General features: G+C 37.6%; 1 protein-coding gene across 2 annotated transcripts in view; it reads left to right on the forward strand.

Annotated features, from left to right (window-relative positions):
* Positions 1 to 1,422: 1,422 nt before the first annotated feature.
* The window catches only part of DMTF1 (cyclin D binding myb like transcription factor 1), a 43,785-nt gene continuing 17,364 nt past the window's right edge, over positions 1,423 to 27,843 (forward strand). Inside the window, exons 1-7 of one of the 2 annotated variants that reach the window (XM_035020480.1) lie at positions 1,423 to 1,561; positions 12,485 to 12,607; positions 13,782 to 13,898; positions 15,646 to 15,768; positions 20,273 to 20,367; positions 23,940 to 24,054; positions 24,673 to 24,749. In XM_035020480.1, coding sequence (XP_034876371.1) covers positions 13,790 to 13,898; positions 15,646 to 15,768; positions 20,273 to 20,367; positions 23,940 to 24,054; positions 24,673 to 24,749 — 519 coding nt within the window. In that variant the 5' untranslated portion in view covers positions 1,423 to 1,561; positions 12,485 to 12,607; positions 13,782 to 13,789. The remainder of the gene's footprint in view (positions 1,562 to 12,484; positions 12,608 to 13,781; positions 13,899 to 15,645; positions 15,769 to 20,272; positions 20,368 to 23,939; positions 24,055 to 24,672; positions 24,750 to 27,843) is intronic. The other variant, XM_035020481.1, reaches the window with a different exon arrangement.

Consider the following 27,843-nt stretch of genomic DNA (forward strand, 5'->3'; position numbering starts at 1 on the left):
GGAGTCATTGTTGGATCATTCATAAGAATGTTTAGTTCTGTAAGAAACTGCCAAACTGTCTCTCAATGTGACTGTAACCTTTTGCATTCCCACTGGCAATTAATGACAGTTCCTGTTCCACATGCTCACAAGAATTTGGTGTTGTCTGTGGCTTTTATTTTAGTCATTCTAATAGGTGTATAATAGTATCTCATCATAGTTTTACACTCCTTTTGTGAAACCCAACGATTATGACTGAAAAATTCTTTTACCCCAAAGAATAGCATGGTTATGTGGACTACTGCTGGAAACTATGTACATTTGGCTTAAAATCTAAATATTTGTTTCTAAACCCATTTTGTTGTGTAGTTTTTTTTTACCACCACCACCACCACCACCAAGTCTTTCAACAATACTTTGTAGTCAAAGGAAACCACAACTGCATAGAAAAATCAAAACATGCTTAAATAATGGGGGGGGGGGAATTACCAAGCATTATTAACTTCATTAGCTACTTAGGATCAATTTGGGAGTACATAATCACATTCTCCATAGCCTTTTTTTGACCTTTACGACTGAGGCGGACTACATTCCCCTTGCGACAACGTAGTGGGAGTCTACACATAGTTGTTGGAAGCGAGAACATTAGTCAAGTCTAACTTTTATAACTTCTGTCATCTCAGTACAGAAAGACTACAATAAACCTAGTTTTAGAAACAAGTAAAACGAGATCGGAATCATATAGTTGTAACAGGTTCGGACCACTCCACCATTAAGATTTTCAAACTCGAAACTCTAAAATCACAGTCTCTGCCAGGGTCTCACGGAGCTTCTGAAAGACTGGTCTAGGGGATAGGCCCGACTATTGGTCCTTTCTGAAAGTTTCCCACGTAACTGAAGAGCAGCTGGCTTAGAAAAGACAGTGCTTTACGACGGACTGTGCACTAGAGTAGCATCTTGCTACGCTCACAGAGGCCACTTTTGACCAGAACTGCGTCACACGCCCAAAGCGCCTACGGCAATGCAAACTACTGTGAGGGGCCAGACAGAATTCCCGGCTTGCTTTTGCATCTAGACAAGGCTCTCATTCCGTTCCATGCCCGGCTGCATCTGCTCCGGAGCCTGGCGAATTTCTGAAACTCGGCCAGCTGGGCCCAACTGCCCCCCGAGCCAGCAACACCAGTTACGCCAAAGAAAGATGGGCCTCCTTTACAGCATCAGCAGCAGAATCGTCGGTACCGAGATTTCCTAGGAGGAAGACAGAAGAGGAGCGGATCACAAACAAACGCCACACAAACCGGTCTCCGAAGCTCCATTAACCCGGGACTTTTTTTCCGCGCTCCGACTTGGCCGGAAATGACGCGAGCAGCCAACACGCAGGGCGGTCCCAAGGGAGAGGAGAGCGGGAGGGGGAGCGAGCGGAGGCTAGGGGCGGGGCGCGGTCGTAGCTCCGTTTCCGGTGGCTCGTCGCGCTCGCTCACTCCAGCTGCAGCCACTCTTGCCCGTGGCTGCTTCCTCCATCCTGGTATTTTTTGGAGCCTCCATCCTGGTTCTTCCAAAGTGCCCGGACCCAAAACAGGAAGTAAGTGCGATGGAACCTTCAGGTCCCAACCGCCGCCAGGGCCGCTCCGCCCAGTGGAGCCTGTCCGGCCCCCTTGCTGCCAGTGTGTTCCCGCCGGCCGGCGCAGGCTGTGGGCACCCAGGCACCGCGGGCGGGGTCGGAGCTGGGCCTTCATGATGCTGAAGCTGCCGTCCCCGCACGCTCAGGCCAGGGCCTCCCTCTCAGGGCCTGACCCGCGGCGGTGGCTCGGGCTACAGAGTGGCGTAGAGAGCGGCCGCCGAGGCGCAGCAGCGATCCGGCGGGGGCGGAAAATGGCGGCTGCTTCGGAGGAGCTAAATGGCGCCGGGACCCCTGGGGGTGGGGTGGGCCGGGAGCTTCGGTAGAGAATTGGACCCGAGAATGCGGAGAGTAAGGAAGCCTTAGTTGCTTTCTCGTGGTGTTCCTTTTTTGGTTTTTTTGTTACCTTTTCGGTTTTATGTGGTCCAGTGAAGGAGAGGTGGGCTTGAGAGAGTTGGGCGGGTCTCGTTACCCCCCCCCTTTTTTTCCTTTTACCTTGTTTGCGTCTTAGACTCTTCCATCTTTCGGGATTCGTTCTAGCTCTGCTCTTCAAGGCCCATGCAGAGGCAATCGGGGTTGCTGGCCGTAGTTACCTCTGTCAGCCTCTCAAAAAGGACCAGCACTGACTGCGGGGAGAGTGTCCTGGTCGAGCAGAGAACCGTAAAAGGCGTCTGCAAAGTAGTAATTGTCATATTTTGCTGAGTTCTGAGGAAGTTTTTAAATTTTTTAATCTTGTCCTTTAAAATGGACTTTGTTTTGACCCAGTCTCTGGCGTAGGTTTGAGAGTGGGGTGGCCAAGTGCCGTTCTGTGCAGTTGAATGATACAGCATCTGTTTTTATAATAAAAATACTCGGTGAAGATAAGGAGAGGGTGATAATTATGTGGAACGTAAGTCAGGACTCCCTCTCCCTTTCCATGTTTGAATCTGGAAATTCAAATTCGGTGTGTGGTTGCTTTTCTTGTAACTTGATTCATCGTCGTGTACCTCCTGACAGTAGGCGAGGCTGCTTGTTGGGACATCCGACAAAATTCAGTCTGTAGGGTGACTTTCGAGTATGCAACGTTTTAAGCATAGAATAATACCATTTCGAATTTTTTTTATCTTTTACTAATTATATCTTTATTTTTAATTAGTGCAAGGCGATTAACCATTTATAGCTTTTAAGCTCCAGTCCAAGTAAGAAAATACTCTTCCATTGTGTTGAAAGTTTTACAAACGGGAAATCTTTTTTTCTTTTTCAGTTAAACGTTTTCATATTTGTCCGTTAAGCTTCTTTCTTTGAGCCGGCTTTAAAGTTGTTTCTAATAATCTTTTTAGTATTACTGTTCTGTTTTTTAGTAATTTGAGTAATTACCACCACTTTAACATTTGAAGGTTATGTGGCGGTAAATACCAAAAACTTAGCGTTTTACTATGGTGGCGTAGTGATAAGAGCGCATTAATTAGGTTAAGATTGAGAAATTTAGTTAAGATTTAGGAAAAAATTAAAATGCAGTTCCTTAACCTTACAAAAAAATTGTCAGGCTGTTTGAGGAAAATTTGGTGTGAGAGTAGTTGTTTTTTCATTCACCAGGGACGATAAATAGCTTGAATTTGTCTGGAAAAAAATTACAGTTATGAAAAAGACATTTCATGTTTATCTCATCATTATTACTTCCATAAACTTATGTGCCACCAAGAAGCTAATTTTTTGTTTTGTTTTGTTTTACTATTTTAGTTTATAGGCTCACCCCAAAATAGGCTTTTTGGGACTGATCTAGAATCTGCATTTGCTGCGTGAATCTCTTTATTTGATTGCAGTTGAGCTAGATCGTGGAGCCAAAATGCTATTGCCCTTTTTTCATCTACAGTTAATCAGTAAGTACTGGGCATTGCATACTTGCTTAGAACTTCAAGTTCATACCTTAAGCAGTGATATGAATAAATATATACTGTATAAATATTTCCCACAGAACGTTCAGGTTTTAGAAATATTTTGAGGGGAAGCAATCACAAGAACGTTTTGGAGTTAGGATTTGATCTTTGAAAGCAGAGTATGGCTGGGAAATGGTTACTAATAGAGAATTATATCAAAAGAAGGCAGATATCCCCTTGAATCTTTTTTAAGTTCCCCTTTTTTTTTTTTAAGGGTTGGTTTGTTTGTTTTATGATGGAGCAAGTTTATCTGATTTCACCCCAAGGCAATGGGAGAGAGAAGCCTTATTTGTAAGGCTAGATATTGCTAGTTAGTATTGAAATACAAACAAAAGCTTTTCCTTTTATTCATTTATCTCTCTAACATCTACAGACCCTAGTTTTTATTAATGTTGTAATAAAATTGTGTGTTCTGACAATAACCTCATGTTATTATAAACAGTTGCTTTTATCATGCTCCATTAAGTACATTGGCTTAAAGTTAACACCTGTGAGGATGAATACACTAATGTGAAACACTAGCATCCCTAGGGATTTACAACCTGGCACATAGATGTTAAAAATTTAGGAGGGTTGGGAAGTGTTTTTTAAAGTATTGAGCTCCTAGATCACATTGAACACACATTTATAACCGTTCCAGGGACAGCAAAACTTTAGAACAACAATGAAGTTGAAAAGTTCTTTTTTTTTGGTCTTAGAGGCTACTTATTTAAGATGGGATGTTTATCTTCTCAAAATGGAGTTTTATTTTTATTTTATTTTATTTTATTTTATTTTATTTTGGAGTTTTATTTTTAAATAGTCAATCTTCTCTTACTGCCCTAATCTTTAACACTTTTTTTCCATATAAAAGGTTTGCTTAGGGATTGGTGTACCTCTAAGTGCTTTGCAATTTCAGTTCCAAAGCTTTTTTTATTCTCAAATGATGGGAAATGACCTGAGAAAGTTACGAACCTGTTGCTTTGTTAAATGATAGATTTATTAAACATGGCATTTGTTTGCTTTCATATCATTCCCTGCCCCCACCTTTTTTTCCCTTTTGTGAAGAGAATTCTTGTAATAGAAATCACAAACAGGTTTTGGTTTTGGTTTGATTCCATAAAGATAAATAAAAGAAGGAACCTGTTTATCTGGTCTGCTGCTTCAAGTTTGTGGAAAGATACCCCATTCCAGGACAGAATCCCCGAAAGAAGTTGTCAGGAAAAAGCACACCAGAGATCCCTTTATGAACAGTTTTTTTTTTTTTTTTTTTTTTTTAAGCTGACACTGTTGTCAGGCCATTCTTTCAAGCACTGGGTTGTCAACAGTAATCTTTATTTACCATCACATACTGTGTAGCAGAAGAAATGCTTATTATGTTTATTTACTGACTATGTGTATGTTTGTATCTGTCAAGAAAGTGTGCTTTAAAAATAAACTTCAGTGTACATCGGAGGACTATGGTGATAATTTGATATATTTCCATTTAAAGAGCTTCTAATGGTGCCTTGCATAAAGTGCTCAATTTTGAATGGATGAAATTTTTAAATGTAGTCAAATATACATTATAAGTTCTTAAATCATGCACTGGGTGAAAAATAGTCTTTCTTTTTAATCAGCAATACGGTTTTATTGTCAAACCAGGTATGAAATGCTGCACCTTGAAATGAACCATACTGCCAACTAATTCTCTTTGATAATAACATTGTTTTTCAGTAGTTGGTTAATTGGGGGTGCTTGGGTGGCTCAGTCAGTTAACTGACTAAACCAGACTGCCTTCTGCTTAGGTCATGATCCCAGGTCCTGTGGATTGGACCCCGCATAGGGCTCCCTGCTCAATGGGGAGTCTGCTTCTCCCTCTCCCTCTCCCTCTCCCCCAGCTTGTGCGCTCTCTCTCTGGCTCAGTCTCTCTTTCAAATAAAATTTAAGAAAAAAATAGTTGGTAGTTGAAATCAACATCTTAAGCAACTAAAGCCTTTTACAATAAACTCCACAAACAATTTTTTTGACTCAATGTGTAGTCATTATTTTGCCACCTTAAAACTAAGCTATTAGGATCATTAGTTACCTTAGTCTTGTATGCTTTATGTTCATTTATAGCTTTGCTTCTCAAACTTTTCCACAAAGTGTATAGAAGAGCAAATCCCCGGGGGCCTGGAATCACTGTATAAAGCATTCAATCTCAGTGTGAAGCGTCCCTATTCCTATCTTGAATAAAACCAGTATTCGCAGCTTTCTATTCTGCCAACGATCTGTGTACTCATGTTCAGGATATAGGCACTTGTTTCTTATTCTCTTCCACTAAGATGTTCTAATTAACAAAGAGTTGTATTCTTTTAAAATATCTTAAAACATATCTTTAAATTTTTTATTACATATTACTGAGGAGATCCACTTATAAGCATTTCCTAAGGCATTAGTTAATATGCAGTGATAGGTATGGTGGTGGTCATTATGGGGTCTTCATAATAGCACAACCTCAAACAAAAATGTTGATTTACAGGATAATGGTTAGATAAATTTAGATACTATATACCCATTAAAAATCCTTTGGAAGAATAAGTAGAAATATTGGAAAATAGTCTTAATAAGATAAGTACAGAAAAAAAAAGTTCTAAAAGATGGAGCAGTATGTTTGGAAGATCATCACAAAATGTTACAGAGGAATATATGAATAACTTTTCTTATATTGGTTTAAGAAAAGACATCTAAAAATTAAATGTGGCCTTACTGACTTATTAGTTGAATTACTCCAGAAACCTTGCATCTCAGTGTTTTTCATTCAACTCATTCAATAAAATTCTAGTGTTACACGTTCTGTAGCTTGCTTGATTTCCCCGTATAAAAGTATCTTATAATACTGAATGCTTAGTCTTATCACATCTTTCAGTGTAGAATTCCGAGTCCAAACTTGGAGGGTCAGCAACTTTTAGCTCCTGTGCTTTTCATGATCTCCACTAAAATATATCCTCCCACACTTGGAACTGTTCAGAAACTGGTACAAATTTATCTACAAAACTAGTTCCCAAACTAGGAAGAAATGCCACTTTTGGTTGTAGTTTTTGGAAGATACTTGACATTTTACTTGGAAAATTAGGACCATTAAAGGCCTACCTTAGAGATACTGCAAGTTCATTCCCAGACACTGCAATAAAGCAAAGATTGCAATAAAACAAGTCAAATGAATTTTTTTGGTTCTCAGGGCATATACAAGTTATGTTTATACTTTACTGTAGTTCATTTAAAAGCATGCAAGAACATGTCAGAACCAATGTGCGTAACTTAAATAACTGTTAAAAGATGTTATCTGAGCTATCAGCTAGTCTTAAGCGCTGATCGCAGATCACCACAACCAATATACAGTTGTTGGGTGCTTAGGGGAGGTGGCCCCCTGGGCAGTTGAAAATCCCTGTATAACTTGACTCCCCAAAAACTAATAGCTTACTATTGACCAGAAGCCTTACCAATAACAGTCAAGTAACACATATTTTGTATGTTACACATTCATATACTGTATTCTTACAATAGAGTAAACTAGAGAAAAAAAATGTAAGAAAATCCTAAGAGAAAATACATTTACAGTACTGTATTGTAAAAAATCCAGATATAGGGCGCCTGGGTGGCTCAGTTGGTTAAGCGACTGCCTTCGGCTCAGGTCATGATCCTGGAGTCCCTGGATCGAGTCCCGCATCGGGCTCTCTGCTCGGCAGGGAGCCTGCTTCTCCCTCTGACCCTCCCCCCTCTCATGTGCTCTCTCTCTCTCTCATTCTCTCTGTCTCAAATAAATAAAATCTTTAAAAAAAAAAAAATGCACATATAAGTGGACACAGGCAGTTCAAACCTGTGTTGTTCAAGGGTCAACTGTAATAATGAAAAAGTTGAAAATAGTTTGAGAATTACCAAAATGTTACACAAAGTGAGCAAATGCTATTAGTAGTACCAATAGACTTGCTTAACACAGGGTTGCCGTAAACCTTAACTATATTAAAAAACTTAGTGTCTGTGAAGTGTAATAAAATGAGTTATGCCTGTATGTAGATTTAGTTGATGGAACTACCAGTCTAAGATAATCCATTGAATAAGAACTTCACATCAATACCGGAATGAAGTAGGATGAAGGATTCATTTCTTTAATTAAATTCTGTATTAAGTACCAGATCCAGAGTTGTTCTTTTGTCCTACGTTAAATAGAGTTTTCATTCGTTGGGAATTCTAAATGAAGACAAATATATTTCTCATTTAAATGTGGATGTATTTCATTATAAATCTTTTAGATCACATTTCACATGTTCTTTTCTTGATTTTATTAGTATATTGTTGCTGTTCAAGATAGCCACCAAATGATGGGTGGAATCGTGCTAAAAAGCCATTTCACCAGTTAAAATGGCTGTTAAAATTTTTTTCCTCTTATTTCTAGTTAGTATAAAAATAGTACATACGGTATAACCCTTTACAGAGAATAAAGGGAAGACCTCAGTAGGCTGATGACAGTACAAAAGAAGACTAAAAAGTTGATATATCTTTCTGATACATTTTCCCGATAAACCAAATAAGGAACAGATCCAGGAGCTAAGCATAGTTTCCTGTTTAATGAATTAGAATGGAAGGCAATAAAATACTCAGCTTTGTACCTTACTATCACAAGTTTATTCACCAACATTTCTTAGGCACTCTCATAGTCCTATCAGAATACAAATGTGCTTTTCTAAATAACAGCTCTCTAGACATTACTGTAGCTAGTACTCTCACTTGCCCTGAAAACCAAACCTCATAAACGACCTGTTGTTTGTCTTGTCTCCGTACTTTCAATTCTCTACCTATTCCAGTAGAGCTGCTGTCCCCAATGTACCTCAGATACTTTTAAGGCCACCAGTGTTCTCCATATTGACAGATAAAATAGTAACCTCTCCATCGTCTTACATCTCTGTTAACACGGTTGACGACTTAATGCTCCTTGAAAAACACTCTGCGTCTCTTGATTAACACCTTAGTTTTCTTTCTGCATCACTAGCTGGTCCTTTTCAGTCTCCTTTGCTTGTTTATATATAGCTTGATTTCCACCTGTTAAAGTCTGCTCTAGAACTGGAATCTAGGCTGTCTTACCTAACCTCTCTGGGTGATACTATGTTTAAAAATTATTTGCCAGGGCTCCTGGGTGGTGCAGTGGGTTAAGCTTCTGACTTCTTGGTTTCAGCTGAGGGTTATGAGATTGAGCCCCATTCGGGCTCTGTGCTCAGGTCAGTCTGCTTGAGACTTTCTCTCCTGTTTCCCTCTTCTTTTACCCTCCCCCCCCAAAATAAATAAATAAATAAATCTTTAAAAAATGTATTTGCGTGCCACTTGTTTGTCTTGATATGTCTAGTCCTTGTTGAATTCCAGCTTCTGTCAATGTGATCTCTTCGTTTGAATGCCTTACAACGTTAATCATTCATTCTAATAGTAATAAAATACATAATATATATCTGAGTGCCACCAGACTCAATCAGCTGTTCAAGCCAAAAGCCCAGGAATCAGCTTGAGATAGCTCCCCTTCCCTTTATCTCCATCTCTTCATTCAGCACATCCTGTCCACACTGCTCCAGAATATATCCTTTGTTCAGTCTCCCTCCTTTGACTGCTGTCAACAGTCCAAACAAGAATCCTCTCGGACAACAGCTTGTCTTCATAACTTACTCACCCATTCTCCATACTGCAGTCTAAGTGATCTTTTAAAAATGTAAATTATATTCCCCAACTGAAAACTATCCAAGGAATTGTAAGGCCTTGTAAGATCTACCCCTGTCTTTATCTCCAACCTTCCATTCAGCTACTCTCCTTTATGGAAAGCCTCAGCCATACTTGCTGCTGGGTTGTTTTTTTGGTTTTTGGTTTTTTTCCCGCAACAGGCCAAAGCAGGTCCCACGTTAGGGACTTTGCTATTAATCAGTTCGCTAGCTTGCAGTCACATGCTTTTAGTGGTGTCTCCTCATCTTGCTGAAGCACTGGAAAGTAGCCGTTAAGGTACTGTTCCGTGTTGGTAGTATGATACTATTTCTGTAAAAAGAGTATATGTAGCAAGAAGGGCTGTATTGACTTACATATGCATTAAATAGCTGGAAGGAAGTCTGAGAAATTGGTTAACAGTTTACCTATAGAGGGAGGGGGACCCGGTGACTAGGGAACTGGAGCAGGAAGCAAACTTCACTGTATAACCACCTTTATCTTTTGAATTTTGAACTATGTAAATGTGTTACCTATTAAAAATAAATTTAAAATAAAACCAGATTAGTTTCTTAAATATTAATAAATACACTGACCTCCTAGCTCTAACTACAGTGGGGGAGACCTCAGGAAAGTGAGTCATATCTAAAGAGACAGTTTAAAAAAGGGGGGGCACAACATCCCCAGTGCCTAGAGCGTGCCTAATATATACTAGATAAGTGGTAAATATTTGTTGATTGAACAAATATGCTTGTTAATTTGACAAGCACCTTAGAATAACATTTACTAATCTCAAACATGAGTTGCCGAATTTTTAAAAAATGAACCTAGATTTCTGATTTAAAGCTACTACACTGCATAGGATTACCTGTAACCAATACAGGTTTTCAAGGATTAAATATTTTATTTCAGCTAGCTATCTCGGACTCCTTTTTTCTGGTATTATTATCTCACCATATCTCCATATTGTCTTAAATCTGTATTATTTTTTCTTAGTTTCAGATTAATTTGGGTCCTGATGAAATTGATTAAAACACTAAACTAGTGACTACTTTGCACCTATCAAATGAGCTCTTGTGCTGTTTTTTTGCTTTGTGCTTTCTTAAAAAAGACAGGTTGCCAAGAATAGAGTTTCTACCTCAGTGGTTTGGATATAAATTCAATCTTTCTGGAAAACAGACTGCAGTATTAATGCAGGCAGGCCAGGCCTGAGGACTCAGGACTACAGGACCAGCTAAGGGGGTTCTAGGCTTCCCACGGGATGGAAATAAAACGGCAGCAAGAAATGAGAGCAGAGTTGAATGAATATATAGAAGAGAGCAGATACTGACAGATGGTCTGGGAGACTCAAAGGAAAACAGGCATGAGTCTCATCTTTGTTTGCTGGTCTAGAGTTATTATTAAGGACGGTGGTCTGGTGTACATGTCCTCGCAGGCATCCAGGAACTGGTCAAAGAAGGACTAGTGCTCAGGTGTCCTCCTCAAGTCACTTAATGGCCCTGGAGCCTGGGGTCTTGGCATCTGGGTGTTTGGAGTCTGTGGTCTTGGAAAACATTCATGAGGACCTCATCTGGCCACTCCTTAGACGTTATCAGTTGTGCTGGAAGACTTCAAAGAAATCATTAACTCCTTGACCTTTACAAGGAGGACATACATTAAGGCATGTATAATAAAGTGGAGGTGCAGGTCCTAGCAAAATTAGAAGCAGGAAAAGGAACAAAGAAAAAAGAATAGCTTTTTTTTTTTTTTTCCATGAGGTCCCTTACAGTCTCCCTGTCTCAGCGTGACTTAAGAGTTCTAAATTTTGGGACACCTGGGTGGCTCAGTTAAGTGTCTGCCTTCGGCTCAGGTCATGATCCCAGGGTCCTGGGATCGAGCCCCGCATCGGGCTCCCTGCTCAACGGGGAGTCTGCTTCTCCCCCTGCCTCTCACCCCACTCTTGTGCTCTCGCTTGTGCACTCTCTCTCTCTAATAAAATCTTTTTTTAAAAAGTTCAAAATTTTGTCATATTCTTTTATGTAATAATTTCCATTAATTAATACTGTTTAAGGAAATAGAGTGTATAAATGTTTCAGTATGTTTTAAGGAAATGAAAAATTTGGAACAATACAAATGTCCAGTGATAGGGCAGTTATTAAATAATGTCATGTTTTTTATGTGGTGTAAGTTTTACGTGATACCGAAAACTTCAGTTAGATAACCTAGCTTGGTTTCATTATACTTTTTAATATGAATAAACTCTAAAAAGCAGGATATAAATTGCTTATACACTGTAGTGTATACACATTTATAAACACACACACACACAGCAAAGAGTGAACTCTGCTTTTGGTAAGTTTATGGATGAGTTTTTTTAACATTGAATTTCTCCATCTTCTGCAATATTACTAAACAGCCTTTTGAGAAAATTTAATGGATTAGAAATAAGAACAACATGAAATCTAATAGCTGACTGGAGGTTTCTCTAGCAGGATCTGTACCTTTTCACTGCAGACTTATTTATGTATAGCAATTCTCAAAATATAACCATCCTGGAGAGAGGCGTTCTCATTAGAACACTGCTAAAATGGAAATTTCAGCTGTTAGCTTTTGCTGAAATACCCCTTAAATCTCAAATTGTGTTGAACTTTTTGATTCTTTGGATGACCCTTTGGGATTATAATGAGTTTACTGAAAGAAACCTTTAAAAAACACTTGTGATTTTGTAAGTTTCACATTGGATTCAGGAGCTTGCTTATAATTTATCTTTTCTGGCTCAATTGTTTAGGGTTTCTTTTTTTTCCCACAGATCCGGAGGCAGATATGATACAGTTTTTAATGCTTTAAGATGAAATACTGTATTATGTATAAGGAGGTGTTAGTAAATTACATAAAGAAAAAAATACAGTTACTGGTAGTATTTGTGGTACTCTACACCCTGGGTTAGGTTGCATGTACTCTCTGCAGTTCAAAGAGCCATAGCACAGTTGAACCTCTTTTTTTTTTCTGAGAATATTTGCCTGTTGAGGGACAACTTGGGTTGAGAATCTGCCTATAAACTACTTTATGTTCATATTTGGAAATAATGTACTAACTTAATAGGTACAAGATCTCATTTCTGCCTTTCATTGGGGAATACTTTCAAAGGCTGATTTGATTTCTAAAAGGTCTATTTAGAAAAGAATTCTGGTTTTTGTCTTTCTTTTCCTAGTTGAGACATCACAGAGGCTTGAGGCTAGAGTGTCATGAACGTACCAGCAGAACATGATTGTTCTTATTGAAGCCTTATTGTGTAATGCTGTTACTTTTTCAGAGTGTTGCAGAGGTAGGAATATGGGAGAGAAGCAGTCTGGATAACATGAAAGTGATGCTGGTGTCTAAGGGAAGGCGACTCGATTCTTTGGGAAGGGCTATACCTGATCCATCTATTTTCTAGGTAAGCCTGCGTTTGTTCCAAGGACTTCACCTGTGTTTTGCAAATTTTGGTGATAACTAGATCATGATTTCTATTTATCTTTAATTTGGGGAATTTCATCTTTATTATTGTAAAATGACTGTTGTCCATTAAAACAGTAATTTGTATAGTAAAACCTGAGTGAATCATTGGATCTTCACCATGTGAATGTCAATAGATTTTAAGTTTTTCTGCCAAGGGAAAATGCACTTGAATAAATGGTAAATACGTGAATAGACTCATATGCTGTGTATAGGAGCCAAATAAATATTGAGTGATTAGTATACATTAAGGCTTATGGACTCTATTAGTTAGTTGGTAAAAAGTATGTGGATAAGACCAAAATTGAGTACTGAGGGAAAAACTTAGTTGAACATTATAAGGTACACCCCAAAGACTTCAACCAGGCTCTTGATTTTAATTCAGTACATTTCCTCCTGTCAACCATGAGGTATTGTATTGTGAGACTCTGATCATTCGGTTTGTCTGAACAAGAGGAAAATAATGTATGTGTAAAATAGCAGGTAAAGGCACTTTAAACAAAATCACTTCTCTATTCCAAAAGAAGGCCTACCTCCATATCCATTTAAAACAGTTTGGTCAGTGATGGATGTATGCGCTTATTTAATATCATGGAAAAAACGTCATGAGGGTAATTCCATTGTGTTCTTAGTTTTCAGATAATAATAGAGCTTAAATACTTGTAAAAAGTGTTTTGGAGAAATAATTATTAGATTTATCTTAGATTTCTAAGTTTCAAGGTTTAATGAATCTTCTGAATCAGAAGTTAAACACCTATTTGAATATATCTCAGAATTGCCAATAAATAGTGGTGAGAGTTTTGCTAATAAGATGTAATATTTTATGGATAAGACAGCTTGGAACAGTCATTTTCATCGGATGTGGTAGAACCAAGTCTATTTAAAAAATAAATGCCATAGGTTTTTAATTAGAGAAGTCAGATTCTTGCAGATTATTACATCTCATTCTAAATAATGGGTATAACCTTTTGAAAGACAATTTTTGAAGCTAAACTGTCACTGCAGTTGAGCTGGTATAAATTGTGGGGGTTTTTTGTGGGGAGGAGGGGGAAGTTGGAGGCTACTTTATGTTCATATTTGGAAATAATGTTTTAAATCTGAAATCTGTTCTACAGATTTGAGTATGAGCACAGTTGAAGAGGATTCTGACACAGTAACAGTAGAAACTGTGAACTCTGTGACTTTGACTCAGGACACAGACGGGAACCTCATTCTTCATTGCCCTCAGAATGGTAGGAGAACTTTCTGGCATAGAATTGTGGATCTTTTTGAATTTTTGGATTTCATGTCACCTTTGATCCCTTTTACCCAGATAGACAGTTGAGGCTAGGACAGTAGAAAAGGGGGTTATCTCTTTGGATCATGAATTAACCTTAATTTATATTTTTATTTTTTTAATATACCTTTGTATTTTTAAAATTTACCATAAATTTGAACTTTGAATCTCGTAGCTACAATCTATTGCACCTACAAAGATGATGATTAATTAACTGTAATATACTTCCTTTTTGATATCATTTGGTGCCTGCAATGTATGTAGTACATTAGAAAATATAGTAGTCCTGCCAATTTTTTTGCTAGTCTGTTAGAGGATTTTACATGAATCTTTGAATAAGATTTAATGTGATTATCTGTAATCAATTAAGATTTCATAGCTTTGAGGCTTGTGATTTTGTTGTCACTTCTCCACCTATTCCTTATTTGTATTTGCTTTTTATTTTGCTTTAAATTTATCTTTGCTTAACCTAGGTTTTATCTTCTTTTCTCTCATTCAGTACTTAATTTCTGGTTATTTTATTCAAACTTGGGATTTTAACTACCACCTACCTATTAAAATGATTCAAACTTCTTTTTTCTGAATTCTTTGTGTTTCTCATAGACACCTTAAATTTCACATGTTCCAAACTGAATTCTTTTACAAAATTCCCAGACCCAGTTCTCTTTCTCAGTCAGTTTCATTACTTAGTAACCCAGATCATAAATGTGGGTAGGAATAAACCCTTCTCTCATCTCCTACGTTCATTCCATCATGAAAACTTGTTGATGGTATTTTGTTTCTTGAGTCCATTGCTTCCTTTGTCTCAAGTCCCGCTTTCTTAGATCAGAGTCTCATTTCTCACTTGGGAGGCCCTAGTAGCCTTTCAACGCATCTCCCAACCTGAATTCATCTTTCAAACTGCTGATGACCTTGCTCATGATACTCAGTAGTGTAGGAAGGTTGGTTTGTTTGTTCTGTTAAGTGTCCTGTGGTTTGTACAGTACAGAGATGGATATCTTCTCCACTTTCCTTCCAGCCTCACTTCCTGCCACATTGCATATATCTGTGTCCCAGCGAGTCACAGCTGGCTTTTTTTCCTTCCATACCTTAAGCTTTTCATACCTCACTGTCACTGCAAATAATTATTCCTAGTGCCAGTAATGATCATTACCCCTGGCATCTGTTCATTCAAGTTCTTTCCAATTTAAGATACCTTCTCCAGGAAACCTTCCTTCACCCAGAGTCTAAATTAGATGCCTCTCCCCTCATTCCACCTGCATAGCTCTTAAAACACTATTGTGAAATGGGTGCTTTAGTCATCTCCACTACCCTGTGAGTTCCTGGACAGAGAAGAGTATCTGTCATTGTTCTGTTCCCAGCACTCAGAACATAGTGGGCATTCAGTAAATATTTGTGAGTGATTTAAATAACCAGCCCTTGTCTTAATATGTGAAATATTTGGAAAGACAGGTAATTAGTAGCACAGAAGTGTGATGTTTAAAAAGTGGCGCCTCTCTTCTCATAGTTGTTGTCAGAAGCAGAGGAGCTGAGGTTCTGCACGGGGGACAGAGAAGGCGATGCCGTTTGGGGTCCTCCTTGCACAATTGGGTTAACTAAGCAAATTGATAAGAAGATTGTCTTACAGTTACTTGTTGGAAGATTGTGGGTTTTCCTCATTGGTTTGAAGATTTTGAGATTTTTGTTCTATTTTGTTTCATTAGAAGCTGATGAAATAGACTCAGAAGATAGTACTGAACCTCCACATAAAAGGCTTTGTCTGTCTTCTGAGGATGATCAGAGTATCGATGGTTCTACTCCTTGCATATCAGTTGTTGCACTGCCACGTAAGTCATTATGTGTTCAGAACAGAGGTCCCTTCTGAAATCACAGTGTAGCTTGGGAGACATGGAATTGGCATTCCAAGGTTGACTTAGACCCATTATTTTTCTCTTCTTTGAGTCAAAAGAACTCTCAACTAATACTTAATGAGTGGGCGTGGCTCTGAATGCTTCTACATATATTGCCTGTTTTGATCTTCTCAGCCTTTTTTTCTTTTTAATTGTTGCCGTCCTCCCCGCCCCAAACTTTTTTAGATGTTTTCTCCTGATCGTGCGCTCCCCCATGAAATGGTAATACCACAGACACACTGTTGTTTTTTTTTTTAACGTACTGTATATGTGTATTGTTTTATTAATGAGAATGCTTTCTTTCACCCACACCTCACCCAGAAGCATGTGTACCCTCATTGAGAAGGCATGCTGTAGAGTAGGTATTATGATCCCTGTTTTATAATGAGGAAACTAAGGCACAGAGAGGTACGAGAACGTGTCTAACGTCATACCCAGGCGTTCTGGTTCTTGAGAACTTTAATTTTGCTCTCAGCATTGAGCAAAATCACATCTTCATCCAGTTGGAAAAAATGAAGATTAGGTTTTCATCATGGCAAACCTTGTCTTCACAAGTAGACGTGCACATTTTGTGTAGAGTATATTGCTTATTCAATTGAATAGAAAAGAAACCATAAAATATCCGTTTACTGTGAGACTTTATTCAAAGACATTGTTAACGTTAATATTACTAATATTGCTTTCAGTGGCATATATAAACATATCCTATTTCTGGTTAAATGAGCTTTTCCTTCTAGTGGTGGTTGATATGATTTTTAAACTCCTAATTTGACCATCATAGCTGTGATCCACTCTTAAAACTCGATTCACCTGTCTGTACAGATACAATCCTATATGGGCATTTACTAAGCTAGAATTTTTTAAAACTCATATATAATTAACCTGTAACATTATATTAGTCTCAGGTGCACAACATAATAATTTGGTATACATATATGTTGTGAAATGAACATAACAATTCTAGTTAATATCTAGTCACCACACATGGTTACAGCTTTTTCTCTTGTGATGAGAACTTCCAAGATCTACTCTATTAACAATTTCCAAATATACCATAGAGTATTATTATCTATAGTTACCACATCCCCAGGACATAAAATGAAACAAAAATATTTATTTTACTAAGCCAGGGATTAGTAAGGGATTATTTTCACATAAATTATGACTGGTTAATTCATTTGGTTAAAGTTGACTACATTGGTCACAATCACAGGTTCAAACTATACTTGATATTTTGTTCTATTTTATGGTGTTAGACTGAATCCTTAACACACTCACTCACTTAACTGGGTAGGATAATTTGGATGTGCTGACCTAAAAGCACCTGAGCTGCTTGATGTGGGGTCATAGCATCATCACATTTGGAGGACATTCTGGAGCCTAACATTTACAGTAAGACTAAATTTATGAAACATGGGCTTAAAGTATGGTTCTCTAAATTGGTAAAAAAAAAAAAAAAAAAAGTATGTTGATAAAATCAACTTAGGAAAACTTCTCCATTAAAAAAAAGTCACATAAAAACATGAAGTCCTGTGTCCGTCACCATCATCGGGGACTGACTGAATGGGCAGGTCATTGTTTGTTGGACTTCAGGGAAGTAAATATTATTAGCTCTTAAAGATTTAACTTCAAATTTAATTTTAATATTCAAGTTTTCATTACATGCTTTATAAAACTGATAAAAATTTATCTATCTGATCCTTAAAAATCCTCTTAAGTCTCATGTTAATCATTCTAGATCACTTACCACTTCTTACTGTGATTACCTACCACCACATTTACTCCATTTCCTATTCACAGAACTCTTGGTGATTATTCATTTAGATGACTGTTGCAATATCTTAGCCTCTTCTACCTTTTGTTCTCCATACTACCTTGTTTATTACTCCCACTGCCTCCTTTGCTGTCACCTATTAACTGGAGTCCGTTTGTGATCTACTTCCAGCACTACATCCTATGTTTCCAGGTTACTTTCTCTAATACTCTTGAATGTTTGCAGTCCTTTGCCCACTAGGACCCACTGATCTAACCACTTTTGCATTATTCTTTTCCACTTGTATCTTTTGTTTCCTCCCTACCCACTTTGTTTTGTGGTTAATCATTATAATCCCTCTTGCATTTACCCTCACATCCTTTTTTCCTTCTTTCACTTCATTGTCCTTCAGTGAAACCACAACCACCTAACAGTGGTTAAATCTGTCTGGCTGTTTATGTCTGTACTGGCACAGCTAATTGCAAAACAGCACAAGCAAGCTAAGTGATCTTACTTTAAATTCATGATGAGTAGCTTGAAGTGGGCTCATACTGTTGCCTGCCAGTCACGCCACACCTACCAAATGGATGTTTTTTTCTCCCGCTCAGAGATGACTGTTTCAAACATGCCTGAAACCTCTAGTATTTTCTCTACCTTTGTTACTCTCAGCGGATAACCTTGCTTCTACTTACTGAGAAAACTAAGGTAGTCCGAACAAGTTTCTGCAAGTTTCCACTACTACAAATACACACCCACGTGTAGCCATGTCCATACATTCTGTCTTTTCTTCTAGCTATGGCCAGCCCTTCGCTTTACTACCTACCCAGGGACACTGTCGCAGCATTTCTTTCCCTTCTGCTGCTGAATCATCAGTTTTTTGTTCTCTACTGGATCATTCCCATCAGCATTGCAAACATACTATAATGTCTTCTTTAAAATAAAATGTCCCTGGGATGCCTGGGTGGCTCAGTCGGTTATGGGTCTGCCTTCAGCTCAGGTCATGATCCCGGGGTCCTGGGATCAAGTCCCAGGTTCGCCTCCCTGCTCAGCGGGGAGCCTCCTGCTCCCCCTGCTTGTGCGCTCTCTCTCTCTTTCTCGGTCACAAATAAATAAAATCTTTAAATAAAATAAAATAAAAAGTCCCATTAGCCCCCTTTGGGCTCCCATCTAACTTCTTTCCTTTAGAGCAGAATACTTCAAAAAAAAAAAAAAGAACTGATAGGCCTGATAGGCCTACCTCTATTTCTTCCTCCATTCTTCCTAAACCCACTCCAGTCAGGGTTTCATCTCTTACCACTTCACCAAAACTGTTCTTCCCAGATCTCCAGAGACTATCTTGTTGCTAAGTCTAGTAGTGATTTTTGTTTGTTTGTTTCATTCTTCTTCTTTACTTAATCTAGTCACAATTGCTGACAATATTTATCACTCTTGTCTTCTCTAGAACATTTTGTCATTTGGTCTCCAGGGAACACATTCCTCTAATTTTTTTTTTTTCTACCTTACTGTCTGCGCCTTCGGAGTCTCTTATGCTAACCTGTTCACATCTCCCCGGGCTCTTAATTGGAGTAGTCCAGGACTCAGTTCTTAGGCTGCTTCTGTTTCGTTTTCTCTCACTCCCTAGAATTCATTGTTTTAAATCCTATCTCAGGTGATGATGCCCAGATTTATTCTAGTCCAGACTTGCTCTTAATTCTAGATGTTTAACCTCAAACGAGTGTGTTAAAACCAAGCTCCTGAAATTTCTTAAATTCTAACATCTGCTTCTTCTGCAGTCTTCCTCATTTCATTAATGGCAGGTACATTCTTCCAGTAGTGCAGATTTTTAAAACTTCAGTAACCTCCTGGACTTTTCAGTTTCTTTCGTATTTGGTTTATCCACAAATCCTGTTGGTTCCCAAGTCAAGGTATATCCACAATTTGAACTACTCGTCACCTCCACTTGCCTTCGGCCCTGGTCCAAGTCACTGACTTCTCTTACCTGGATTATTGAATGAGCTTCTTAACCGGTTTCACTACAGCCCTTCCTGCCCTTCAGACTGTTGTCTCCTTAGGAGCCAGTGATCCCATTAAAATAAAAAAAAAGTCAGATTATGTCACTCTGAGTCTTCCAGTGGTTTCCTATGTGAGCATTAAAGCCAAAGTTTTTACATTGGCCTTCAAGTCCCCACACAGTATCTTAATGTTCTTGTTCAGTCTTCTCTGGTCACTCTGCCCTCCTTGGCATTCCTTTGGACAGTCCATGTGTGCCCCTGTCTCAAAGTCTCTGCCCTTGGCTTCTGCATGAAGTGTTCTTCCTCAGGATGCCTGTGTGACTAGCTCCCTTTGTCACTTGGGTCCAAATCTTGGTTACTTTTCCTGGTCCTCCCCTCCCCCAATACGTTCCCTTTTCTGCTTTATTTTTTCTCACTGTTTATCAACATCCAACATACTATGTTCATTTTGTGTCTTCCTCACTAGAATATAAGCACCATGAAGGCAGGACTTTGTTTCATTTGCTTACTGCTGTCTTCCCATCACCCAACGCAATACCTAGTATGTATTAGGTACACAATTTTTGTTAAGCATATATGGCAAGGAATGTGTTAGGAAATTAGATGGTCACGTATTTTTTTCCAAGGATTTTTTTTTTTTTTTTTATAATTAGAACTTGCATTTATTCTGCAGTTGAATTGTTCTTTTTTCTTGAAGTTTCAGAAAATGATCAGAGCTTTGAGGTGACCATGACTGCAACCACAGAAGTGGCAGATGATGAGATTACTGAGGGAACTGTGACACAGATCCAGGTATAGTGAGTCTTTTTACTGACCGCAAGAGGATTATCCTTAACACATACCTTAGGTGATAAAATGATGAGAACATAATTTGTCTGACAAAGGACAGAATTGAGGTAAGATTTATTATTTTCATTCAGGTTTCCAGTCCCCACTTATATGTAGGCAAAGATAGAGTTTGAAAATTCATTCCCTGTAGAGTGGTTCACATCTGTTGAAACAGATGGTGCACGTGCATTCTTTAGCTGCGTGGAATGATCTCACCTGAGCTATTAAATAACTTTAAATTTTATCTTACCAGTTATATAAGATATTGATCTAAGGCTTTTGAAGTGTTACCCAGCAGTATCTCTAATGACTGATTTAGAAGGGCTACATATGTGCTCTGTTCTAATATGAATGGAAGCTATTCGTTTCACATAGATATTAATTATAACAGTTGTAGTCCCTTTTGGTGCCTCTAGGACTAAGATACCTTTTACCCTGGGTTAAGTGATTGGGTAACAAGCAGGGCTTACTGCTTTCCTTCCATGTGAACTTCTTTGTCTCGTACGAGTTATTTCTGCCAAATGTAATCAGAATTCTTTGCTCTTTTAGATAGCCTGGAGCTTAAATTTTACTTTTAAGTTTTTGTCTGGCTGATTGTGCCTTTCTTTTTAGTATCTTGTCCTTTTGCTTCATTTCTTTATTTAATAGCATATTTTTGAAGTAGATAATAAAGACATTATGTCATTATTTTTCCAATGACCCTTCAGTTAAGTGTAAGAGTTACGAGTTGATGTATAACATCAAGGACTAAGGAAATCTCAGGTGGGTGCACTGTGAACATTTTTCAACAGGGAGCTTTACAGTGGTTCCAGAATGACAGGATTTCTAGAGGAGTGAGTCTTTCATGAAGTCAAACTTCAAACAGTTTTGAGTCTGCCTAGAGATCCTTATCATCTACTCTTGGATTTCAGAGAGTGATCTGGACAGGAATTTCTTCCAAGTCCTCTGAAGCCATAGAGCACATTCTTCAAAACGGGGCTTGTCAAAGTCATTTCCAATTCAAAGACTGTATAGTCTCACTTCAATTTCGTTTTCAGCACAGTAAAAATAGCTGTGTATATATATGTGTGTGTGATTTGGTTTACAACCTACTTGTTAAAAGATTGGGCAATGGCAGTGTGAGTTAGACAGATTATAGGGTTGTTTTGTTTGGGTTATTTCTTAAGAGTTAATGAGTTATAATTTGATATTAGCCTCTTGGTTTGTAATTGCCATTTTAGTGAATGAAATACGTTTAATAATTTCTAATATTTGTTTCATAAAAATACCATTAGGTTGTGAGTGAAAGCATAGTTCAAAGTTCAGAACTAGCCTGTTTTTTGCCGTGTCCTGTGTCAAAGCCGGTGTAACTATTTCACGTATTGCTGTAGTTAATGTACCATCCCATTTCAGCATTGGAACTAGCTGGAAAATAATTAGAAACCAAAAAATTTGCCAATATTTATAGTGCTTTGTGGTTGCAAGAGGTATTTAGTGGGTGAAATATGTAGATTTCCAAGTCTGTGTATGTTACAGACATAAAACCCTGCACAACCAAACCAACTCAGAAAGGCTGCAGTTCAAAAACAGCAGCATACTAAATATATCTGAGTAATTTTAAAAAATGTATATATAAAGTAGTGAAAAATGGGGGTAAAATACTGTAAAACTTCATAATATCTATATACTAAGTATAATTAGACATCCTTTGAGGTACCTAAGTCTTCTGCTATACTCAATTCATTTGCTATGGAAGGTTTTAAGTTTTACTGCTAAAATTTAATAATTGTTGGCTTCATTTGATGGCTATTTACATGTTTACCATTTACATGTTTACTCTTTATAAGTAATAATTGTATTTCTTCATCAGGGTAATTTGAAAGAGAAGGCATTAGGTGTTTGCCCAAAAATAGCAGTTAATCAGCATGACAGGTGTATTCCTAAGGTTCACAGAGTGGGCTGTATATTTAGACTCACTTTGGGAAATGGTGATTTTATTCTTTTAACCAGCTGATTAATACGTAAGAGAAGGTCACCTCAGGAAAGTATTTTCTACATTACATTTCTTAACAATGGGTATTGTTTGTATCAGGGTCTTTTCACAGCAATCTGTCACCCTTAATGAATAACCTCAGCGTCAAATCTTAGTTGGGTTGTTCAGAATACAAGAGGCCTTAGACATTGTCCTGCTATCTCCGTTCTCACCTTTATAAAGGTAGCTTCTTGATCTTTAAAACAAAAAAATCTAAAATGTATGATACATAAACATAGGGTGACAAAACTTTTCATACTTATTCCAGTGGCTCTAGCTTTTTGTCCGTGGATTTAAGAAAAGTGCTTTCTTAAATACAACATACTCATTACTCCCAGATAAAAAAATAACATAGGTAACAGTAGAAACGTGGCTTTCCTCCTCATTGTGCTTGGGTTGTTCACTGACAGCTTCTCTCTTCCCAAGCATGATGATTTCAGTTCCTCTTGAAATTAGAAATTCAGTTTCTGCCTATTCAAGGAATAGTCCAGTGTCTGTTAGGACTTAACCTCCAGCCAGTGACATAGCTTAGTTGATCCAGTCCGGAGACTGAACTGAGTTGAGTGGTCACTAGGCATGTGACTGTCCTCCTGGTCTGCCTATGATAGATGGGTTTGTCCCTGAAATGGTAGCCCTGTTGCCACATCTTCCTTACTGACACTATAGCTGTCTTTAGCCCAAGGCCAGCTCTCTTAAGCGGTTTTGTTCCTGCAGAATTTGCTAGATCAGGTATATCTGTAATTGAAAATGTACCTGGTGTGATCATTGCATAGATATACTAAAAGCCACTGAATTGTGTACTTTAAAGGGTGAGCTTTATGGTGTGTTAATTATATCTCAGTAAAGCTGTTGGTTTTTAACTGCACATTTCTCAGTAAAGACTACTTTAGCTGCAATAATACTAAAAAGTGGTAACATAGTTCTTTGAGAAGAAGGTACATTGATGAGGTTAGGAATTAGTTCTAGAGGTTGGCTAAAACAAACTTGCCAATAAACAATAAGGAGACCGTGATTTTGCTGTGTCTTTTGATTTGGTCTATTAATCCTTTAAATTTAGCAAGAGATTACATTACAGATGACTGTATATTTTTGCAGCAAACTACCTATAAGGACCTGAACGATCATGACAGTCAAACGAAGCATTTCCATTTTATTATATGTATGAGCTCATTTTACATATGTAAATAAACAGATAGCTTTAGATACCCTATATTGATTTAAGTACTTAATGGAACCTTAGCTATTATTCTGTAAAATTCAGGCCACTAGTGCAGAGTTAACTTGCTTAAATGAAAGTCATATTTTGTTAATGGAGGCAGTTTTGTTTTCATACTGTCATAATAAAAACAGCAAAAAAGTACTTGTTTTTCTATAAACTGAATGTATTTTTACTATATCTAAAGCAAATGAATTCCATAGATTACATTAGTGTTGCAGACAAAGATGAATCAGGTTGTATTAAATCAAGCTGTACTTGTTTGTTTTTTTCTTTTTTTTTTTTTTTTTTTACCTTTACCTCTTCAAGATTCTACAGAATGAGCAACTAGATGAAATATCTTCCTTGGGTAATGAGGAAGTTTCAGCAGTTAGCCAAGCATGGTTTACAACTAAAGAAGATAAGGATTCTCTGACCAACAAAGGTAAGATATAATGTGAATTTTAGTGTCCATTGGGGGGAAAAAAAAAGTGGGAGGTAAGAAGAACTTGTAGTCATCAGGATTTTGAGGACTTCATAATTGTGATTGAGTGAGTTAACAATATTTGAGTTTTTGTAATTGATTAACTTTGGCTCTGAATGAGACCATGAAACCAGCGTTTGTTTTTTAATAATTAATCATAATTTCTCTGAGATGCAGTAATTTATAAACAGATGCACAGTGGTGGCATTTAAAAGAAAGTACAGTTACTGCACGTGGGAGTGGGAAGTCAAGTCTTTTCAGAGATCTAACTGGTCTGATAAGCGGCTTAGAGGTTTAAAGTGTTTATAGTGCTACGGAGTTCATCAGGATTGGTAGGGAGCTGCTACAAGAAAGTCGGGGGTGTGCGTACAGCACTCTGAAGTTAAGAAAAGGAATTGTTTTCAACCACTGCATAGTAAATACTCATTATGAATATATTATTCACTTGGTATCCAACATATTATGTTTACCTTGGAATTTAGCTACATTTTATTCTCACAGATAATTTATTTAATCACAAAGCATATCTGAAGTATTTTATTCCTCTTGAGGGATAACATTATTTCTTTTCCTTTAAAGGACATAAATGGAAACAGGGGATGTGGTCTAAGGAAGAAATTGATATTTTGATGAACAATATTGAACGCTATCTAAAGGTATTTTATGGCATAATTTTTTGTTTCACAAATTTTTTCATTGCCAATTGCAAAAATTATCAAAGCATCATTGTATGTACTTTACAAGGAGCTTTCCAGTAATTTTTGTAATGGTTGATTGGTTAATATGTCATAGCTTCATAATTCTAAGGTATATGATTACAGTATATTTTTAAACAAATTTCGAATTCTTTTTTTTTTTTTTTTTAAGATTTTATTTATTTGACAGAGAGAGACAGTGAGAGAGGGAACACAGCAGGGGGAGTGGGAGAGGGAGAAGCAGGCTTCCCGCTGAGCAGGGAGCCCGGTGTGGGGCTCGATCCCAGGACGCTGGGATCATGACCTGAGCCGAAGGCAGACGCTTAACGACTGAGCCACCCAGGCGCCCCAACAAATTTCGAATTCTTAGTTTAAAATAGCTGTAATGCGTTAGTTAACACCTGAAGTTTAGACAAAATCCTAATAGCTTCTCAGAATCTTAAAGCCCTGTCTTTTCAAGCAGCCTGTAGTTTAAGCTTGTATTGTCTACAGCCTAAGATATAGGTCTTCTTCTTTGAATTTATGACATGAGACTTCCGCCTTTAAAAAAAAATGAATAATTTAGTTCATTTCCCTGTTGAGGCTTATCTGCTGTTAGCTAAGTCATCCTTTTCATTAAATGTCTCTGGAACATAGTGTTTCTGAGGTACTGGAGATATGGATTGCCATAACACATGGTATTGGCTTTTTAAAAGCCAGCAGTTCATTTGGGAATATTGAAAGCAGATGAAGAGCAATATAAGGCTTTGTACCATGTGAGTGATACATGTTGTGAATTCTGCATGAGATCGGAGAAGGAAGAGTATATTCTTAGGGTTAGGACAGTTACGGAGAATATTTGGAAGAGCAAGGATTTGAGTGGAGTCTTAAAGGAACAGAACTTGGGCTAGAATGGGGCTGGAGGGAGCATGAGCAAATGCTGAGCACCAGGGAGTCAGAAACGAAACCCAGAGCACAATAAATTAGCCCTTTAACTTGTACTGAGTCATTAGCCTCTGGAAACTTGGCTTTGAAGTCCAGTCCAAAGAACTAGAACTCTGTCCCATAGGAAATGAGAAAAACTGGTAACTTAGTTGAGTGAGAGATTGGTGGAGTGGTCTGTGCTCTTCTCAAGGAAATTTTTCCAGTTATTTGCTGACCATTCCCTTAAAGGAGTTAGTGCATGTTTGAACTACATACCATCAGCATTGTTTGGGAATGGGAGGTGTACAGTATTTATTTAACCATTCTCCTATTGTTTGATACTTAGGTGGTTTATATAATTTTTCACTATTATAAATACATTGCTGCCTAGAATGTCCACATTCTTTTTTTTCCCCCCTTAAATAGTTGTTTATAATGTCCACATTCTTAAACCTAATTTTAATCTGCACTGTTCCCAAGCTAAGCTCTGTAAACTATAAAGAGTAAATAAAAAACTTCAGTTCTTTGTTAATGAATAAAGATCCTTCCCACCAAACTAATTTTTTTAAGAGAAACACAAATACAGTGACCATTGAAAACGTATGTCCGCTGGTCACATACACTTTAGTTAATTAAAACTTGGAAAATGCTGCAGGTTTAGATTAAGACAGTAATGAATGGTAAGAACACTGAACTTTGGGAATTAAGAAGCTGGTTTCTTGTCTAGGGGATTGGAGTAGATGGTTTCCAAGAACCCCTTCAACTCTATGAATAAAGGGCGGGAATGCGACAGATATTGGAGACCTTTTAGAGGACCATTTCACTTGACCAGATGAGAGCAATTAAGGACTCTATAAACTACAGTGATGGCAGAATTGGCAGGGAAAGGGCAGATGAGCAGGTAGTCTCTAAGGACGCCTGGTGACTGGATGTCGGGGAGGAGGGAAAAGGAGGATTTGGAATAACTTCAGAGTGTTTTATTTCGGATGACTGGGAGAATGATTAATGGATTGGCAGAGATAGGAAATGTCCAAAAAGATGTACTGATCGTGGGAAAAGGTATTTTGTTTGATAGTTGACCATGGATTTTATTATGTGCTGCTATTTAAGAACATTGTGGAGCCATTTGTAAACCAATTAATTAGACGTCAGAGAAGTGAAAGTAACTGCTACAAGTGGAAAAAAGAGCGCAAAAGGATCTTTTCATCTCACTATATGGTCATCCTGCAACACAGTGCCTTTCAGATGTTTAGACTTGTAAATATTAGGTTTATTTATTTGCAGAACTGGCATAAGAGAATTTTAGATTCTAAAATTTAGAAACTTTGGGGCACCTAGCTGGTTCAGTCAGTAGACTGTGACTCTTCATCTTGGGGTCATGAGTTCGGACCCCATGTTGGGTGTAGAGATTACTAAAAAAAAAAAAATTTTAATAAATAAAATGTAGAAACTTTTTACTGTGAAGTTTTGTATATTCAAGAGAATGTATATAATGCATATCAGTGTAGTTTTACCTCTTTTTGAAATTTATGTAAATAGATTGATTCTTTGGGTGTTCTGTAACTGGCTTCTGTTGTTTATTTATTACTGTGATTTTGTGATCCCTACCCTGTTGATTTTTTTTTTTTTTTAGCTGTATTTCACTATGCCAATGCATATACTGTAAGTTACCCATGCATAGTTAATGGTTGTTTTGGGTCTTTTTAGTTTTTTTGCTATTTATTTATACAAATTTGATGGGTGTGAATGGTATTTTATTATGGATTTAATTTGTATTCCTCTGATTACATACTTTTATATGCTTACTGGCCACTTTTTATGTTTCCTCTTTGAAATTCCTGTTTGCGTTTTTCCTGTTGGGGTTATCTTTTTCATTTTCTAGACATTCTTAATGTTAACGGCATTTTGTTTATTTGTATGACAGATATCTTGTCTCAATTCAGTGGCCTATCTTTTCCTTCTTCCTGGGGGTCATTTGATGAAAAAAGATTCTTAATTTCAATATCAAAATCCTTATTCTTTCATATTTTGCATGGTTATTTAAGAAATTCTCCTCTGCTTCAAGGGCATAAAGATACTGCCCTAGATATTGTCACATAAAAGTTCTATAGTTTTGCCTTTCTTGTTGATTTTTTTTTTCCTATAGCTCTGA

This window comes from Mirounga leonina, unplaced genomic scaffold (genome assembly GCF_011800145.1).
Source record: "Mirounga leonina isolate KUSES-001 unplaced genomic scaffold, KU_Mleo_1.0 Mir_174, whole genome shotgun sequence".
Taxonomy (NCBI): Eukaryota; Metazoa; Chordata; class Mammalia; order Carnivora; family Phocidae; genus Mirounga; species Mirounga leonina.